The sequence below is a fragment of the Lampris incognitus genome, chromosome 17, assembly GCF_029633865.1.
Source record: "Lampris incognitus isolate fLamInc1 chromosome 17, fLamInc1.hap2, whole genome shotgun sequence".
NCBI lineage: Eukaryota > Metazoa > Chordata > Actinopteri > Lampriformes > Lampridae > Lampris > Lampris incognitus.
The window spans coordinates 12,563,906-12,584,211 of NC_079227.1; the positions used below are offsets into that span (position 1 = coordinate 12,563,906).

The 20,306-nt window shown below is 42.4% G+C and overlaps 2 protein-coding genes and 1 long non-coding RNA gene across 4 annotated transcripts; 2 read left to right on the plus strand and 1 right to left on the minus strand.

The window, feature by feature from the left end:
• The first annotated feature begins 283 nt into the window (after positions 1 to 283).
• syt5b (synaptotagmin Vb) lies at positions 284 to 7,306 on the plus strand. The gene is made up of 8 exons (XM_056297533.1): positions 284 to 491; positions 2,378 to 2,550; positions 2,803 to 2,901; positions 5,479 to 5,646; positions 6,123 to 6,290; positions 6,499 to 6,616; positions 6,788 to 6,921; positions 7,036 to 7,306. Exons 1-8 carry the CDS (start codon positions 284 to 286, stop codon positions 7,243 to 7,245), a joined length of 1,278 nt encoding a protein of 425 aa, XP_056153508.1. The 3' UTR covers positions 7,246 to 7,306.
• LOC130127814 (uncharacterized) lies at positions 2,354 to 8,219 on the minus strand. Its single transcript, XR_008811853.1, has 3 exons — positions 8,196 to 8,219; positions 5,394 to 5,562; positions 2,354 to 2,459 (listed from the first exon to the last, which is right to left on the minus strand). It is a non-coding gene; the product is annotated as an uncharacterized LOC130127814 (long non-coding RNA).
• A 965-nt stretch (positions 8,220 to 9,184) lies between these two features.
• Positions 9,185 to 19,969, plus strand: LOC130127077 (dynein axonemal assembly factor 3-like). 2 transcript variants are annotated; one of them, XM_056296633.1, is made up of 11 exons: positions 9,185 to 9,315; positions 9,467 to 9,573; positions 12,594 to 12,687; positions 14,211 to 14,365; positions 16,401 to 16,583; positions 16,908 to 17,030; positions 17,115 to 17,237; positions 18,059 to 18,215; positions 18,335 to 18,449; positions 18,820 to 18,894; positions 19,797 to 19,969. In XM_056296633.1, the coding sequence occupies exons 1-11, from the start codon at positions 9,234 to 9,236 to the stop codon at positions 19,963 to 19,965; spliced, it is 1,383 nt and encodes a 460-aa protein (XP_056152608.1). In that variant the 5' UTR covers positions 9,185 to 9,233; the 3' UTR covers positions 19,966 to 19,969. The 2 variants fall into 2 exon arrangements, with proteins under 2 accessions (XP_056152608.1, XP_056152609.1); XM_056296634.1 differs by having other exon boundaries at positions 9,223 to 9,331.
• The last annotated feature ends 337 nt before the right edge of the window (positions 19,970 to 20,306 follow it).

Genomic DNA, 20,306 nt, shown 5'->3' on the forward strand with positions numbered 1-20,306 from the left:
CTATAGATCCTCCAAAGGGCGGAGTTATTATAAGTGGCTCTTGATCATTAATAAAGACTGCCTTTGCAGGTAGAGAATCTGAACTCCACTTGCAGATTAACTCTGTCAAGGACACACTGGCATCAAAATTCCCTGTGTTGTATGCCAAGCCCGCCGACAGCAAAGGTTAAACAACAACACTGTAAACACAAAAAAATGTCTCTCCTCTGGGGAATATAACTGCACAGCCTCTATCACAGTTAACCCCAAGCTCCAAGATTTTTTTTCTTCTTTTCTAGCTGGCATGAGGTTGACTAGTGCTGGGGTCCGGGCCCGGCGGACCGTGGAGCTCTCAGAACCAGAGCCAGAGGCGACACCGGAGCCAGCCCACCATGACCATACCCATCCAGAACACCATCCCAGCCATGAGCACACCCACTCGGAGCACCACCCCGGCCACGAATACGACCACATGAAGGACAAGTTCATGAATGAGCTGCACAGACTGCCACGTGAGTCGAGCCAGGCATCTGCAGATGTCCCTTTTAGCCCCCTTTTTACTTAAACATAAAAAGCCACTCTCATTCAGAATTCACCCAAGTTAAGATCTGATAGTGCAGCTGAGCGGTGTTGGCATAAACAAGTTTCTAACATATCTAAGATAGGAAGGACAGTCCAAAGACTGGCGGGTTTAACAGGTGTATGGGATATCCTCTGGTTTGTGTCTGCAGAAAATGAATAAAGAATGGCAACTCTGTCATTAAGCTGTCCTTAAACCTGCCTCAGTGAAGCTGCTCAGAAACAGACGGTAGAAGTCTGGTTGTATACTGGGCACCTCCCAGGCCCGGGTGAGTCATCATGTTGAGATATGACAGGGTGGTCAGTGTGAACAATATGCCTGCAGGCTCAGCAAAACCTTCCTGTAGAGGTCGACGTTAAAAACACATTTTATGAGTTTTTACAGTCTTTCTGTAAAGTATACTCATTTGAGCAGCTTTGAGTTTTTATCTCGTGATGAGGTCATCACCTTGGTTACTCTTCCTCTGGAGAAGCTGTTTGCGTTGACATATACTGGCAGAACTTTGGATTATAGGAACACGACTTCTGTGAGTGGATTTTCACTCTGAGTAAATCTCAAGCCTTTGTTGGGAGTTAAATCCTCTCGACGGTCTTTGTTTTCCAGTTCAACCTGAATTTCTAAAGTCTGTCGAAGAGGATTTGAGTTGGTTAGGCCTGTTCTTGTTCAGAGACTTGAAGGCTGATTTTTTTAAAGGATGGTGGATTAAAAAAATAGATTAATCATTTAAGCTTTTCTCATTTTGTCAGTTGAACCAACAATCAAGAAGATTGTTGTTGTTGTTCAGCTTACTGATACTTATATTAATACTGGAAAGTGCAATAGTGTTTGAACTCCCCAAACTCCAGAAATCCTTTCAAAATAAGAGTCACCGCGTCTGGGTGGCGTAGCGGTTTACCGTTGCCTACCAACACGGGGATCAGCAGTTCGACTCCCCGTGTTACCTGCGGCTCGGTCGGGCGTCCCTACAGACACAATTGGCCGTGTCTGCGGGTGGGAAGCCGGATGTGGGTATGTGTCCTGGTCACTGCACTAGCGCCTCCTCTGCTCAGTCGGGGCGCCTGTTGGGGGGGGGGGGACTCGGGGGAATAGCATGATCCTCCCACGTGCTATGTCCTATGTCCCCCTGGCAAAACGCCTCACTGTCAGGTGAAAAAAAGCGGCTGGCGACTCCACATGTATCAGAGTAGGCATGTGGTAGTCTGCAGCCCTCCCTGGATCGGCAGAGGGGGTGGAGCAGCGACCGGGATGGCTTGGAAGAGTGGGGTAATTGGCCAAGTACAAGTAGGGAGAAAAAGGGGGAGAGAAAAAAATTAGAGTCACCAGGGCTGTTACATTAGCACCTTCCCAACAACCAAACATGGATAAACCTGAATTTTAGCTGTTCATGTTGGACTATCTGTTGGCAATGGTCTTTTGTGAATATGGTCTGCGATAATTATTGTTAGCCACAACAACTTTGTTTTTTCCTCAAACTCACCACGACCTGCCCTACTCTTCCTCATTTGGCTGCTATGAGCTACAGCACTCATTAAAATGAGCAACTACAAAAACATCCAGGAATTTGATATTCATGGATAAGCTTTTGTTTTAAATACACCTGCGGTAGACAGTATCAAAGGAGACATTTGTTTGCATGCAAATCTCCAGCATCTCTGGGAGCTTTGTAGGTTATCCGATGCAAATTTAATGCTGGATGTCATTCTTCACTCCCTCTCGTCTTATTGCGAATACAAAGCATGTTCAGACATAAAAGGTGTATTCTCTCCCATGTTGTGCACAGTGAATAAAGTACACACCTTGGCCTTTTCTCTCTCCCAGTCCCCATGTGGGCGGTGGGGGCCATCGTTGTGGTGGTACTGACTCTGGTGGGATGCTTCATCTTCTGTGTCTTCAAGAAATGCTTTGGGAAAAAGAAGAAGCCAAAGAAAGTCAGAGAGAGAAAAGGTGGCCGCCGGAGAAAGGCAAAAGAAGAAGGAGAAGGTGGAGAGAAGGTGAGCAAAACACACAAGACAACGCTTGTTTCCCAGCATCCTCTAGTCTTACTGTCTTACTTGTGACTGGTCTGGATGATAGTGGGAAAGAACAGCTGACAACATATTGTTTAAATGTGTGACTCCAGTTGGCAACACTTGAATTTATCTGCTAATTGCCGACTTTCTTGTAACTCACTTAGGATGAAAGCATCTGCTAAATGAGCAAATGTAAAATGTAACAGTAAATGTGCATGTTGTGGTGTCACGCAGGAGGGAGAGGAGAAGAAGGGAGGAGAAGAGGAGGAGAAGGAGCAGGAGAAGCTAGGCAAACTGGAGTTCTCCCTGGACTATAATTTCACAGATGCACAGGTAGGGCCTTCAGTCTACAACAGCATGAATATATATTATGAATATCATGATGAATCCATCCATCCATCCATCCATCCATTATCCAAACCACTTATCCTGAATTCAATGTCAATACATGTCAATACCCATTACTGTTTGTATAGAAAGCTATAAACGTAGTACCACTACAGATCAGCATTCATTACTACTACTACTACTACTACTACTACTACTTTCGGCTGCTCCCATTAGGGGTCGCCACAGCGGATCATCAGTTTCCATTTCTCCCTGTCTTCTGCATCTTCCTCTGTCATACCAGCCACCTGCATGTCTTCCCTCACCACATCCATAAACCTCCTCTTTAGCCTTCCTCTTTTCCTCTTCCCTGGCAGCTCCATATTCAGCATCCTTCTCCCAATATACCCAGCATCTCTCCTCCACACATGTCAAAGCCATCTCAATCCAACCTCTCTTGCTTTGTCTCCAAACTGTCCAACCTGAGCTGTCCCTCTAATATACTCATTCCTAATCCTGTCCTTCTTCGTCACTCCCAATGAAAATCTTAGCATCTTCAACTCTACCACCTCCAGCTGTCTTTTCGTCAGTGCCACCATCTCCAAACCATATAACATAGCTGGTCTCACAACCATCTTGTAAACCTTCCCTTTAACTCTTGCTGGTACCCTTCTGTCGCAAATCACTCCTGACACTCTTCTCCACCCACTCCACCCTGCCTGCACTCTCTTCTTCACCTCTCTTCTGCACTCCCCTTTACTTTGGACAGGTGACCCCAAGTATTTAAACTCATATGCCTTCTTCACCTCTACTCCTTGCATCCTCACCATTCAACTGTCCTCCCTCTCATTCACACATAGGTATTCCATCTGGCTCCTACTGACTTTCATTCCTCTTCTCTCCAGTGCATACCTCCACCTGTCCAGGCTCTCCTCAACCTGTACCCCACTTTCACTATAGATCACAATGTCATCCACAAACATCATAGTCCATGGATACTCCTGCCTGATCTCGTCCATCAACCTGTCCATCACCACTGCAAACAAGAAGGGGCTCAGAGCCGATCCTTGATGTAATCCCACCTCCACCTTGAACCCATCTGTCTTTCCAACTGCACACCTCACCATTGTCACACTTCCCTCATACATATCCTGCACCACTCCTACATACTTCTCTGCAACTCCAAACTTCCTCATACAATACCACACCTCCTCTCTCGGCACCCTGTCATATGTTTTCTCCACAAAGACACAATGTAACTCCTTCTGACCTTCTCTGTACTTCTCCATCAACATTCTCAAAGTAAACATCGCGTCTGTGGTGCTCTTTCGTGGCATGAAACCATACTGCTGCTCGCTAATCATCACCTCTCCTCTTATTACTCTTTCCCATATTGTCATACTGGGGCTGATCAACTTTATACCCCTGTAGTTGCTGCAGTTCTGCACATTGCCCTTATTCTTGAAAATCGGTACCAGATCAGCATTCATTACTGTCTGTATATGGTGTCATGTATATGGTGGGAAACTTTGTCACATGGTGTGAGCAGAACCATCTGCAGCTCAACAAGACTAAGACAAAGGAGCTGGTTGATGATCTAAAGGGGGACATGAAACCAGTGATCCCTGTGTAACCCTAACCCTAACCCTACAAGTACCTGGGGGTGTATATAGACAATGAACTGGACTGAGCTAAGAACACTGATGCCCTCTACAAGAAGGGACAGAGCTGTCTCTACTTTTTGAGGAGGCTGAGGTCCTTCAACATCTGCCAGACAATGCTTAGGATGTGGTATGAATCTGTGGTGGCCAGTGCTCTCCTGTTTGCTGTTGTGTGTTGGGGCAGCAGGCTGAGGGTAGCGGATGCAAACAGACTCAATAAACTGATCCGCAAGGCCGCAGACGTCGTGGGGTTGGAGCTGGACTCTCTGGCGGCAGTTTCTGAGAGGAGGACGCTGTTGAAGTTATGTGCCATCATGGACAATGACTCCCACCCACTCCATGACATGCTGGTCAGGCACAGGAGTATTTCTAGTGATAGACTCATTCTGCCGAAATGCTCTATAGAGCACCACAGGAGGTCATTCCTGCCTGTGGCCATCAAACTTTACAACTCCTCCCTCAGAGTGTCAGGCACTCTGAGTCAGTAGTCATTAGAGTGGCCCTTCCACTTATTTTACCCAGTCGGGTGTTTGTTTGTGCTGTTTCTTTCATGCTCGATAATACAGTATAGATAGTTACATGCTGGAGCATGGTGCACACGTTTATATATTTTGTTCTTGTTTCTATTCCTTATTCTATCTTCTATTTCTATTTATTTCTGTTTTTCTTGTTTCAATTTGTTTCTATTTTCTTGTTGTCTTATGTCTTGTTGGTTTTTCTTGCTAGAGCGTGAGTGTCTGTAATGGGATCCAGTTTCCCCTTGGAGATAAATAAAGTATTTCTGATTCTGATATATACTGTATGAATGAATGTCCTCACTAGAGGCAGTATGCTTACCAGACAGAACTTCTGCTGTTGTTGTTATGTAATATCTGAGCCTCCATCTTCTCCTCCTAAAGCTCTGTTTTCCCTCTTTAAACAGCTCATAGTGGGCATCCTCCAGGCTCAGGATCTTGCTGCCATGGACATGGGGGGCACCTCAGACCCCTATGTCAAAGTCTTCTTGCTACCAGACAAGAAAAAAAAGTATGAGACCAAGGTCCAGCGCAAGAACCTGTGCCCGGTTTTCAATGAGACCTTCATCTTCAAGGTACGTGTCGTCCGACTACGGGCCTGTGTTGACTTGATGTGAATTGTTCGTTTGTTTCCTCTCTTGTCTTCATGTCTCTGTCACCACTTGTGTTGATGTTCCAGGTTGTTGATGAGGTCATCACTTTTTGTCCCAACCACTTGCGTTCATGGGGCAGAAGTTTGGCCTCTGTCTCTGCTTACTTTCATCTGTAGTCTCTCATTCCCTGAGTGGCATCTGTTAAGGTACCCCCTCCCAAAAAAAAAAAAAATGCATTTTGCATTTTTGTCTTTGTCATTGAGTGTTCTTTGTTATTTGTCATGGATTTGTTAATCTGTTTTTGTCAAAACTGAAAAGCTAAGCTGTCTGAAATAATCTGTCATCAATAATCATCTGCCATCACTGGTAAAACATCTAACTTTGACTTCTGTTTCCTGAAATGAATACAATTTTCATATTTATGGTTACTTTTTTAAATGCTTGCTCCTCTTTTTAAGATTCCCTATGCAGAATTGGGAGGGAAGACCTTGGTGTTGCAGGTCTTTGACTTTGACCGATTCTCCAAACATGACATGATTGGAGAGATAAAGATTCCTATGAACAGTGTGGATCTGGGCCAGCCAATGCAACAGTGGAGAGACTTGGAGAGTGGGGAGAAGGAGGAGGTATCATGTTTACCATATTTACACTCAAAACCTCATGTGACTATTTCACATAATTGTAAAATGTTGATTTATATAAATTTTTATCAAATCTAAAACTGGTTGTATTATAGCTTTATACTCTACCTAAATTCATATCTTAATCTTGAACATTTCATCAGTGTCTTTAATGGTGGCATATCCTGATATGATTGTCCATGTGCTTTTGCAGCAAGAAAAGTTGGGTGATATTTGCATTTCTCTGCGCTATGTACCCACTGCTGGCAAGCTGACCGTTAACATCATGGAGGCCAAGAACCTGAAAAAGATGGATGTTGGTGGCTTGTCAGGTGATCGGTCTTTCGTAACGCTTGTCTTCTCCTCCATTAAACTCTCTTATCTCATCAAATGCTGTACTTCTTATCAAAATAGGTCATTGCAGAAAACTGCTGTCTTGCATGATGCTGAAACATCCCTGAAAAATAACCGGTTAACAATTAGTTCTTTTCCTGCTTTATCAGATCCGTTTGTGAAGATTGTTTTGCAGCAAAATGGGAAGCGAATCAAGAAGAAGAAGACAACTGTCAAGAAGAACACACTCAACCCGTACTTCAACGAGAGCTTCAGCTTCGACGTCCCGTTTGAGCAGATACAGGTGGGCTGATCCAACACACAGCCATCAGAGATATTTAACACTAACACTGACAGCATTAAATGTCCACATCACTGTGAGGGGTGATTTCATAAACATTTGCTTTTTTCTTTCCAGAAAGTGCAGGTTGTCATAACTGTGTTTGACTATGACAAGCTGGGGAGTAATGATCCCATAGGAAAATCGTTCATGGGTTATGGAGCAACAGGAGTCGGCCTGCGCCACTGGTCCGATATGTTGGCCAATCCCAGACGTCCGGTGGCCCAGTGGCACACTCTGCTGCCAGAGGAAGAGGTGGATGCAGCTGTCAAGGCTAAACCGCGTTAGACCCAGTTTATTTTCTGTTCACAAAGTATATTGTTTGACATGTTTTACACGATCCCGGTGTTTTCTGAAGTCACAAGTTATGTTGTCATACCTTGTTATTCTTTAAAGATGTTTGGTATAGTGTGTGTGTAGGCATGTGACTTTCTGTCTACCCACCTGTCTCTCATTCTGGTGACAATTATTTGATCCGACATCTATCTCAAAAATTTCTTTTCCACCTCTTTGACTGTCTAAATGTTTAATAAAACTGTTATGTCAAAAAAACTGGTAAAGTTTTTTTGACATAACAGTTTCACACAAAATATGTACATAAGTACATGTGCATCTTTTGTGTGAATGAATATGTAAGCCAGCAGCCTCATTCTAGTAGAGAATGAATAAAGGAATTAATAGTTGTTCTTTGTCTTATGCTGACCAGTTTGTTGCCACCTTGAGGACAGGATAATGTTGGTCATTACATCAAACTTGTTATATAAAATTAAAAATTGTTGCTTGTTCTGTAGTACGGTGAAAATAATACAGTATGTTGATGTAACAATGTTCTAAAAAGCTTGGCTATGTTCTGTGGCTTGAAAAACACAAATAAATCAATAGTAACCTGCCTGTTTACTTGCCTATATCTTGCCTACGTACGCGTGAGCCAAATATAAAGTTGAGACATCAAAAACTCGATGTTAAAAGCACAGAAATAAAAATATGCGTATGAGTGCAGATCAATCTAATATCGCATATATTGGACTTGCGCTCACTTGTATTTTTACTTTTTTTTACAATATTGTTTTTAATATTTCAACCTTATAAGTGCTTAGTTCTCTCTAGTTTGCACTCGTCTTATTTTGCTCCGTATATGTGTGTATGTTGTGTGTAACTGACAGCAACGCAGCAAGTCAAATTCCTTGTGATCCTACTCGGGCAGCACAACGGCCCAGTGGTTAGCACTGTTGACTCACAGCAAGAAGGTCCTGGGTTCGAGTCCAAGGTTCTTTCTGAATGGAGTTTGCATGTTCTCCCCGTGTCTGCGTGGGTTTCCTCCGGGTGCTCCTGTTTCCTCCCACCATCAAAAAGACGTGCATGTTAGGGTTCATACTCCTGTCTGTACCACTATTTTTCTTATTTTTATTTTCCATCACTACTATTTTTTTGTGACTCATTGACAAGGTAAGTCATTGAGCAAGGCATACTCTAGTGTAAAAAAAAAGAAAAGAAGTGTATTAATGAGATTGTATAGACTGAGCAGCAGAGAGGGGGCAGGATATTATAAGTAGACACTTCCTCCTGCCCCTTTTCGAACATGCAACGTTTGTTTGTTTGCTGTGTTTAAAATAATGACATTTTGCTTCCATTTTGCTTGAAATAAAGACCTACCTACCAAGGCAACGGAGAGAAGAACTGGAGTCCGTCCCCCAGGCGCTCTAGCTGCCCCACTGCCCCTATACAACAGCATGGGTTAAACGCAGAGAACACATTTCGTTGTAAACCCTACAATGACAAAATTAAAGTGGCTCCCTTCTCCTTACTTGGCTAGAAGACTAAAATAAAACTGAACTCTATTTAAACTTTTAACTTTTTCGTCGAGCAACGGACAACGGAGCAACGCTAGAGGGCGCGTTTACACCGCGCAGAAAAGCCGTTGCTTAGCAACACATCCCAAACTCTTAACGCTATTTGTGTCTTGCAAGCGGCTACTCAAGCTACCCGGCATCACTAGGTGAGTTTGTGTGTATTTTCAAATAAACTCTTACTCCCCGACGGCATTTACAGGCGTATTACATGTTTTTGGAAGGGCGGATAACGTTCTGTAACCTGATAGTTGTGTGAGCGGCCAGGCCGTAAACTTATGTTTCTCCCTGGCTTGGCGCAAGACGCTAATAAGCGGGGTTAAAAAAAAGGCCCCTCACCTCTTCTCACCTTCCCGGGGGGGGGACGGCAGGAACGCCACGTCAGACAGGAGGGGCCCACGCGGGTTGTCCGCCCCGCTTCATCCGAGAATGAACGCCGGACGCGCTCTGGAGGGCGCCGGCTGCGTCACCTGGTGGGGCTTCGGCCCCGCGCGAGACCTCCGGAACACAGGTGGGACTTGCGTGCGGTACGGGTTTTCCCTCTATTCTTATGGCTCATGTGGTATTGTTAAATACAGACGGAGGTGGTGAATGGGGGTGCCAACTGTTGTGGGGGGGGGGGGTCGATATTTTTAATAAATGTGGTTATTTTCATTTCACAGGCCCCGGGCGACAGGGGGAGGTGGGGAATATTCTGCTCGTGGGCGGTGGTGATCCGCGACACGTCCTGAAGACTGTTGCCGGGTTAAAGGTCACGGATCGCCTTCACGTAAGCCTGTCAAATATACAAACAGTGCAGACATGTGCTCAACATAATGGTGTACAAAGAAGCAATAATGTGAATTTAAATGATAAGTGAAAATAATAGACGAGAGTAATGAATTAAAAACCAAGAATTGGGGTAAATAAACTTCATTCATATACAATTATGAGAAAATACACTTTATTATTTAAAGAGGTCGACAGTTTTATTACTTTTTTAGTGTATATACGTTTGAGAATCTTAATATATTGTACCATGCACGTTACAATATTCTTTAAATTCACATAAAAAAATCCAGTAAAATTGGGGGCAGCTTTTGTTATTTTGCATTTATGTATATGAAATTTACCGTATAGAATCAATAAGTTTACAATGAATTCAATGTCACATTTATCATGTTCATAAAGTGTAATGACATTTTACATTCATTTTCAATATTGTAATTAGTTTTACATGATATATAATCTTTCACTCGGGCCCAAAAAGTAACCGAATGTATACAGTGGTTGCATAAATGCGTTACAGATTCTGGTTCATCGTTGCAAAAATAACATTTGTTTTCAATATCTACAAATTTGGAGAGATAGATTTGTTGGATATATATTGTGTAAAATTTTGATGTGTACTTCTTTAATCTTGTTAGTAATACTGAATTTATATGGTAATATGCCCTCTGCCAATCAGTATCTATAAAGATGTTGTCCCAAAAAGCTTTTCCTCCAGCAGTAAATTTTCTTCTTTCTTCGAATATGTTACATATATGTTTATTATTGCATTTGGCATTTCTAATGTCAATACCATTGATCATCAAAGACGGTTTTATATTCAGTGCTTCTTGAAATTGAAGATGACTTTTCATTAAATGGGATAGCCCATTTGGAATAGCTTTCATTACATAATTAAACTCTTTGCTTGTTACAGGAATGGATTTAAATAGCAGGAATTGTTCATAACTAGGGCCCTACCAAATTCACGGCCGTGAAAATCGTGTCACGGACCGTGAAATCAGCCTCTTCCCGTGTAATTGACCATTTGCCGTGAAATGCAGTGAAATGCAGAATTTAAGTGCGCAACCAGTTTGAGAAAATACTGTGCTGACATGATTGACATTTTGGATGCGCGAATAAAAGCATTCACGTGTCTAAGACATTGATTGGTTAAATGAGCATCCGGGGTGGTCGCAATGATCATTTTTGTTACTAGCATAGTTTGAGTTAGCTGTCGCCAGCATGTTAGTTTAGGCCCTAACGTACTGAAGATGTCGAAATCTAAAGCCTCAAAAAACACGACTGCAGACGACAGAGTAATTGAGTTTGGAAAACATATTTTAAACGCTGATGGCGGGAAATTATTTTGTACGAGTTGTAATATCTCGTTAGATCACAGTCGACGAGCAACGATTCAGCGTCACTTGGAAAGTGAAACAAAAAGAGGGCTGCCGAAAAAGAACCACAAGGTCGTTCGGAGACGAGTCAAACGAGAACATTACGCAAAGTAGATTTAAACAACCAGCGGCCGAATTCCTGAAAGCAGTGCGCATTTTTGACCCTGCACAAATACTTATTTTGACGGTGGATTTAAACTCACTCAGCACGGACATTCCTGGATTTGACAAAAACTGTAGGCTGGAATTGCCGAACTACAAACACATCGCACAAGAGGTGGACACAACTTTACTAGCGCTAGCTTTTTGGAAATCCTCCGAATCTAGGCTACCACATCTTGCTAAAGTAGCGTGGCGCTGTCTGTCAATCCCGACGAACTCTTTGGACGCGGAGAGGGCCGTGTCAAAACATGGACAAGTATTTTCATCGCAGAGACAGAGCATGAAGCCAAGCACCATCGCAGGATGCTCAATGCTTACATTAAACCACCAGTACGGTTATGCTGTGTACAGTAGGCTGGGCTATTCAGGCCCTGTGTGAATAAAAAGTGTAATTTAATAATTGCCGTGAAATGTCGCATTTTTCTTATAGATTCCGTGAAATCTGTGATTTTCGAGAAACTAGGTCCGTGAAATTGAGCGAAATGTACCGTGAATTTGGTAGGGCCCTATTCATAACCAAACATTAAACTGTTGGCATCAAAGGGGTCTCTTATATAAATAATACCGTTATCAATCCAATTTTGCTTAAAGATAGATTTTCGTCCAACAGTAATGTCTCCATTATTCCATATGATGGTTTCATGATGGGAAAAGTTATGTACGTAACATAATTTCCTAGCTAGGAGGCCTGTTGATAGAATTTAGATAATTTTATAGGCAATTTAGTAATGTTAACATTACAAGTAAGTAGAAAAGCAAGACCACCATATTTTCTAAAAATATTGTTTGGAATAAAATACCAAATAGAATTTGGGGCTTTAAGACATTCTTTAATCAATTTTCCTTTAAATATATTATTTAAATCAATCAAATTTAATAATTCAAATCCACCTTCTTTTCTGGACCCTGAAAGCATTTCTTTCTTTAGGTGGCAGTGTCTATTTTTCCAAACAAACGTAGTAGGTATGTTGTTGATTTCCTTAGATGTTGAGTCATGGACAAACATTGATGGCCTTCATGTGAGCCTGCATCCATTTATCAAGTGACCTATGGCGTCAGCGGGGTATGGAATGCGGATTTGGCCAAAACATCTAGTTCAGTGTTCGCATTTGCCAAATCCTCATTCCATAGCAGGGAGTAGTTTGTCTGTGACATTTAAACTCACTTTATACCTCCATTTTTACTGATTCAGGGAAGGTCGACCTCCCATCACCATCCTGATTTTTAGTGCAATGCCTTGAACAATGCAAAAAAACATTTTTTTTTTAATGTGAGCCATTTGGTCTTCTACTGTTGTATATTGTTCAGCTCGACTGGGGAAGTGGAGCTGCACAATGTCTTTCGTCACCAAGAAAATAAAGGGCGAGAAGACTTTGCCCTCACTTTCCTAGCTTGTCGAAACAAAGACTCGAACCAATAACTTTAAACTCAAACCTGTGTGTGTCTGTCCTCGCTGTAACTTGTGTGTGATTCCCTGTAGGTTTGGATAATAGAAAACAGCATGGAGGTGGTGGCCAGACAGCTGATGCTCCTCTACCTGGCTCTGATTCCCCAGGAAAGCATGGGACTGCACGGTGTGTCCTCCTTCAACAGTGTCTCACGTTCACATTTAGACCTACACACACAGTCATGGTCACATTCACATCACAGGGGCTGTGTGTAACATCTCTGCCTCTGCTGAGGCAGTAAATGGTAAATAAATATGACTAGTACATGTCATAAAATTACAGATAAATATCATATCGCTTGTAAATATCAGCAGGGGTTGCTGTATGGTAGTGATTGAAACAAAGCAAATTAAAATTGTTGGCGAGTGTTTCCTTTGTAAAGGTCTTTTCACACCAAATCCGGATTTTTCGCACAAATAAAATGCATGATGAGTTTTTAAAACAAAACCTCTCTATGAGGTCCTTCACACCGAGTATAAAACTATCGTACTGTGACAATGCATTGTTTTTTGTTTTTTGTTTTTTTTTTTTGGTTATTTGGAGCTGGTTCAATTTGTTTTTCAATTACCTTAAAAAACTCTCTGGCCAATAAGCTATTAACTGTAACCACGTGACAGAGCGCTCATGTGACTTGAACCACTTAACACGGCGGTCGAGCTGTTGATGACACTGTGTCAGAGTACAAGGAATTATATGATAAAAGTCATAGAAGTTACAAAAACGCAGAGCTGAAAGAGGCCATCTGGTAGATGTGCTCAGTTAATGTGGGGTGAGTGGAGCTTGATCTGACCGCCACAATGCTTGGTTATCAGCATGGTGCCAATATCCCAAAAATCACTTTATAAAAGAATTTTTATTTTGAATAACATTGAGTTTACTACTGACACCAATAGGCCTACAGTAGTGGTGTGCGGGTCGACAGGTGTGTGTGCGTGTGTGAGAGAGAGAATGAGTGAGTGAGAAGCTCTGCCAGGGCTTCCCTTCGTATTAACAGTGACGTAGATGAAGCCAGACCTACGCAGCTTCATATGGCTCTGTTATTAACACAATAAGCCCACATATATAGTAAAACACAATTCAGCTCATTGTAAACACGCGGCCAAATGCTGCTCTGGGTCGATCGGTTCCCGGTAGTTTGTACGGCCTCTCTTCAGGGAGGGTCCCAGCCCGGCCATGGTACAACTGCAGCTCCGGAATCAATCTGTGGAACTCCCTGTGTAGAAGTCTGTTTTTAACAATGTGATGTACCTAGTATCGCCCTCTTTAATTTTTCATTTGCTCTTTGATAAAAGATATGACAAACTCCTCATCACTGCTGTGACTTGTGCACTTTTTTTCTGTTATCCAACATTTTTTCAGAGAATGATGACAAAAATCGCATCGGACTTGGTTTGAATGCTTTGGTGCGAGAAAATCATCTTGCGAGTATTTCGTACTTTGGAGTCATTTTGTCGTATCAGACTTGGTGTGAACAGACCTTCAGAGCTGAAATAATTCCCTGTTAAACTTCCTCACCTGTCTGTTCCTGTCTGGATGATCAGCACTACCGTGGAGTGTGTCTGAACTGAACTTTACAGCGTCAGCACTGATGCAGGTGCATGTGTCCTAAAGCCTCCTAACCAACAGCCTCCCCCTGGTTTTACTTCCAGAGAAGACAGAAGTTTTCCTGGAGGTGTTCGGGAACAGTGAGATTCGCAACCATACGGAGGAGACAGTGAAGCAGGCAGCCTCACAGCTCCGTCTTTCTGTCACCAACTGCCTAGAGACGCCCGCGCACCCCTGCCTGGACACAACACTGCTCCGAGTAAACCAGTGATGTGTGATGAGCTTGCATGTTTCTGGACCACCATAGTCTAAACCCCCTCAGTTTAATTCAGCTCATCCTAACCCACCTCAGTTTAATTCAACTTATTCTAAACCACCTCAGTTTGATTCAGCTCATTCTGAACCCCCTCAGTTTAATTCAGCTCATTCTAAACCCCCTCAGTTTAATTCAGCTCATTCTAAACCCCCTCAGTTTGATTCAGCTCATTCTGAACCACCCCAGTTTAATTCAGCTCATTATAAACCCCCTCAGTTTAATTCAGCTCATTCTAAACCACCTCAGTTTAATTCATCTCATTCTAAAACCACCTCAGTTTAATTCAGATCATTCTAAACCCCCTCAATTTAATTCAGCTCATTCTGAACCACCTCAGTTTAATTCAGCTCATTCTAAACCCCCTCAGTTTAATTCAGCTCATTCTAAACCACCTCAGTTTAATTCAGCTCATTCTGAACCACCTCAGTTGAATTCAGCTCATTCTAAAACCACCTCAGTTTAATTCAGCTCATTCTAAACCCCCTCAGTTTAATTCAGCTCATTCTGAACCACCTCAGTTTAATTCAGCTCATTCTAAAACCACCTCAGTTTAATTCAGCTCATTCTAAACCACCCCAGTTTAATTCATCTCATTCTAAAACCACCTCAGTTTAATTCAGCTCATTCTAAACCGCCTCAATTTAATTCAGCTCATTCTGAACCACCTCAGTTTAATTCAGCTCTTTTAAACCCCCTCAGTTTAATTCAGCTCATTCTAAACCACCTCAGTTTAATTCAGGTCATTCTGAACCACCTCAGTTTAATTCAGCTCATTCTGAACCACCTCAGTTGAATTCAGCTCATTCTAAACCACCTCAGTTTAATTCAGCTCATTCTAAACCCCCTCAATTTAATTCATCTCATTCTAAAGCCACCTCAGTTTAATTCAGCTCATTCTAAACCCCCTCAATTTAATTCAGCTCATTCTGAACCACCTCAGTTTAATTCAGCTCATTCTAAAACCACCTTAGTTTAATTCAGCTCATTCTAAACCACCTCAGTTTAATTCATCTCATTCTAAACCCCCTCAATTTAATTCAGCTCATTCTGAACCACCTCAGTTTAATTCAGCTCATTCTAAACCACCTCAGTTTAATTCATCTCATTCTAAACCACCTCAGTTTAATTCAGCTCATTCTGAACCACCTCAGTTGAATTCAGCTCATTCTAAACCACCTCAGTTTAATTCAGCTCATTCTAAACCCCCTCAATTTAATTCATCTCATTCTAAAACCACCTCAGTTTAATTCAGCTCATTCTAAACCCCCTTAATTTAATTCAGCTCATTCTGAACCACCTCAGTTTAATTCAGCTCATTCTAAAACCACCTTAGTTTAATTCAGCTCATTCTAAACCACCTCGGTTTAATTCATCTCATTCTAAAACCACCTCAGTTTAATTCAGCTCATTCTAAACCCCCTCAATTTAATTCAGCTCATTCTGAACCACCTCAGTTTAATTCAGCTCATTTTAAACCCCCTCAGTTTAATTCAGCTCATTCTAAACCACCTCAGTTTAATTCAGCTCATTCTGAACCACCTCAGTTTAATTCAGCTCATTCTGAACCACCTCAGTTTAATTCAGCTCATTCTAAACCACCCCAGTCAGCTGAATGTTTTTTCTTTACCTGACGCGACTGGATATCAGCAGCACGTAATTCAATTACTGACCCACACAAGAATACAGGCTTTACAGTTTTAGCTGGAGACATTGTTTAAGCATGATACAAAGCAGAAAACTGCCTTAATGATTAGAAAAAGAATGCAGATTTTGTAAAACTTTTGACTGAAAATACTTAGACGGTAATCGTTTAACATTATTCCTCAGCTGAGCAGTGTATTGGTGTATCTTTAAATCAGTTATAATACAGGTAGGTCTGGTCCTCAGTTCTAATGATATATGCCAAATTGTGCTAAGTGCTTCAAAAAGCGATACAATTAAGGTCTGTTGATCTCATGTCATTTGCAAAAACCTAAAGTACAAGGAGCGGGATGAGCTGGCCCGGATATTTAAGACGTGGACTCAGCCTCTGTCATCCTCTGGAGCCGTTTCCATTACTCGGGCCTGGGACAGCCGTCTCAGGAGACACCTGGGAACGCGCTATGACTCCCGGAGGGGCTGCTTCGACTGGGACCTCGCCATGAAGCTGCACCAGAAAGGGGTGTGTGACGCGTGGCCAATGCTCTACCTGTCACTCGCATCTGTGTAATCTGAACATCAGCATGAGAGTCACAATCTGAGTCGGTTTTCACATTGACAGAAGTTTCACTAGATGTGCTGCTCACTGCGACACTCAGACATAACAAAGATTTATCCAAATTTTATCTGCCCCCCCTCTGAACTGGACAAGGAGGCGAGCCTTTATGTCAATGATATAAATATATAAATTGTATTAGCAGTATTGTTGATTATTTTATTATCATCATAATCTTAAGGTTTAGTTGTTGTGAAACAGCTCTTCTATCTGCTTGCTCTGGATCTACAGTGTGGTGTCATCAACAAACAGCAGTACTTTCAGTGGAGAGAACGGGGTTTGGCCTTTGAGATGAGGGAGGGCGTTTATCAGAAGACCAACCCCACTTTACTTTCCACCCGAGTGTTCAGCCATGTAAGTATCCGACAGTACCTGATTTACTGATACACCACAGCCCTTATGTTTCAATATGTGTGTATGTGTGTGTCTGTGTTACAGAGGGGTGAGAAGGTGGCAGTGATGGGTTACTGGGGAGACATTGTGTCCAGTCCTTACCTCTCTTTTGGCATCGAGAGCGACAACAAGACTCTGTTCCAGACTCAGAACGGGCAACATGTCAAGGTAAAACCTGACACTGTCAATAGTTTACACGTCTTACTATGATTCATATTATCTTCATAGTTGACATTTTTTTGTGATTCTACATAACAGCTCCGTTCCTCAGGGACCAAAGTGTGGCTGGTTCTCTATCAATTAATTCTGTAAATTATGTTCACCTGATTAGACTGCTGGACTACCTGATAGGATTGAACAGTGGTTTGCGACCTGCTCCTCAGGATCCCCAATACTGTTGGTTTCCTATTCTACCCTGTTGCTAATTACATTCACCTGTTATGTCAGGTATTCCAGCCATTTGAACAGTTAGACCTGGAACAGCAGGAGAATTTGATTATCTACTGGGCAAATATAATAAATAAATATTATCAATCAATCAATCAAATTGTATTTTTTATGGCGCTTTTGTAGCTGCAACAGCCATTCAAAGAGCTTTAAAATTAATTCACACACACATATATAAAAATTATATCATCATTGCAATGCAATTACCAATGAGATCCAAAGTTTATTCATGAGTTGTCTAACTGAAATTATAATTATATTATAATATATATTATAAACTGAATATAAAATATATTATAAACTGAAATTATAATTATATTACATTATGATTAATTATATATTATATTATAATATTTAAATAATAATATAATTATAAATATATTTAATTATCTAATATAATTAATAAAGTATATCAAAATTTAAAAAAATATAGGGAACCACCAGTACTGGAGGTTAAGACGGCTAAAGTTGAGAACCACTTGATTGGAACATGATGTCAACAGTATGGATCCCTTCTTTTTCCCTTGCCCCTGACCCCAAAGACAGCCCAGGACTTCTCCTTTACAAACATCGAGGCATTGTTCCAGTCTTTGGTCTGTAGGAAGCAGCACTCTGCTTCCTCTCAGCCTGACACAGAGAAAACCACGGAGTCGGAGCCTTCACAGACGGAAGCTCACCACAAATCCGTCACTGTTAACGGTAAAACATCCACACCAACAAAAAAACAACCGCTTTTTACATTCAGAATCGTCCTGTGTGTAAGACAGAAAACGGTGCTGGGTGAATTTATTTTGTCAGTCTGGCTCTCTCTTTCTTAGATCTGATTCATCTGGACGGGGTGTCAGTGACCTTCCTGCCTCTAGATTCCCTCTCCAAACTACCCGAGAAGCAGAAATACTCCCAGCTCTTCAACAGCATCTACTTTGGTGCCAGGTTAGAGCTCTGTGGCAATCAGACCATTAAAAATAACAAGGACCTCATGCATGATACCTTTAACTGTATAGAATAGAGCATCCTAACCTGCATGTCTCACAGCAGTCATACCCAGTCCTCTCATCTCTTCTGCACACTGCTTTGACTTCCCAGCATATCTTGATTTCTGCATTAATCCATTCATTCATTGTCTATACTCAGTTCATTTTAAGGTTGGTAAGGTGTTTGTGTGTTGCAAAGGTCACTTGTCCATCAAAGGGCACACACAATCAAGTTCACCCAACATGTACCGTATGTATTTTGATATCGTCTTTAGCATGTCTCTTATTTTCTTGTATGTCACCTTTCTACCCCTTCCCTTGCTGGGAAGCCTGGTTCACAAGTTGGACCCTGCGCTGAAGCGGACCGCTGCGCCTGGCGCTGTGCTCATCGTGGAGTTGGCCAAGTGAGGGTTTGAAAAATGAAATGGACTTAGCTAGAAATGCTGTGTCGAGTGGTTCCAAGCGACTGTTTCAAGTAACTTCTAGTTCCTCAAGTGCATATTAATAAACCACGTTTCTTATAACTTAATTAATACAGTTGTGTGGAACCACCTGAGAAAATATTTGAGTGTGTTCATTCGTCGGCAGTGTGGTTGTTCTGCCACATACTGTATGTGATAAATACTTAAAAAGATGTTAGGGTCATCCAGGTGGTGTGGCAGTCTATTCCATTGCCTACCAACATGGGGATCGCCAGTTCAAAACCCCGTGTTACCTCTAGCTTGGTCGAGCGTCCCTACAGACACAATTGGCCGTGTCTATGGGTGGGAAGCCTGATGTGGGTATGTGCGCTGGTCGCTGCACTAGCGCCTCCTCTGGTTGGTCGGAGCGCCTGTTTGGGGGGGCGGGGACTGGGGAGAATAGCATGATCCTCCCACGTGCTACGTCCCCCTGGTGAAACTCATCACTGTCAGGTGAAAAGAAGCGGCTGGCAACTCCACATGTATCGGAGGAGGCATGTGGTGGTCTGCAGCCCTCCCCGGATCGGCAGAGGGGGTGGAGCAGCGACCAGGACAGCTTGGAAGAGTGGGGTAATTGGCTGGGTGCAATTGGGGAGAAAAAGGGGGAAAAAAAGATTTTAGTGTTTACCATCACTGGTTAACCCGTGCAATACGTATCAATGTAGCGTTAAATATCAAATATCCTGTTTGCCACAGATTTCATTGTGCTATAAACTGTTGAGAGAGAGAGAGAGAGGTAGAGAGAGAGAGAGAGAGAGAGAGAGAGAGAGAGAGAGAGAGAGAGAGAGAGAGAGAGAGAGCAAGAGACAGAGAAAATCAATCTCAGTGTCCCCTGTGTATCTCAGGTACCTCTTAGACCTGACCAAAGAACAGGAGGCCGGATTTGCGGAGAAGGTGGTGGACATGGCCCGAGAAGTGGGGTTTGAACCGTGGAGGGAGGAAAACAGCGATGACTGTCATGCTGTGTTTACCCTGCCGAGAGAAGAAACACGATCCAGACCTGCAGCGACCTGAAACTGCACACTTCTGCTTTCAAATCATTTGTTGAGCCAGTCTTTGACAATGGCAGGGTGTGACAGAGGTGAAGGGACAAACAATATTCTCTCCACAACATACCTGATTAAAGATCAAGCGATGCTGAGTGATAACCAGCCCTGCTTTTACACCGTACAGAACGTCACTAAATGCTGAGGTGCAAGTTTGGGGATTTGTACAACTTAAAGTTCTTTTTGATTGTTTATTCCTTTTCAGTCTTTGAATTATCAAGCAAAAATAATCTAATTCAGGTATTTCAGTGGCATTCTCTCGTACTCCCCTTTCAGCCCCGGTGGCAGATGTATATTAATCTGGTATGA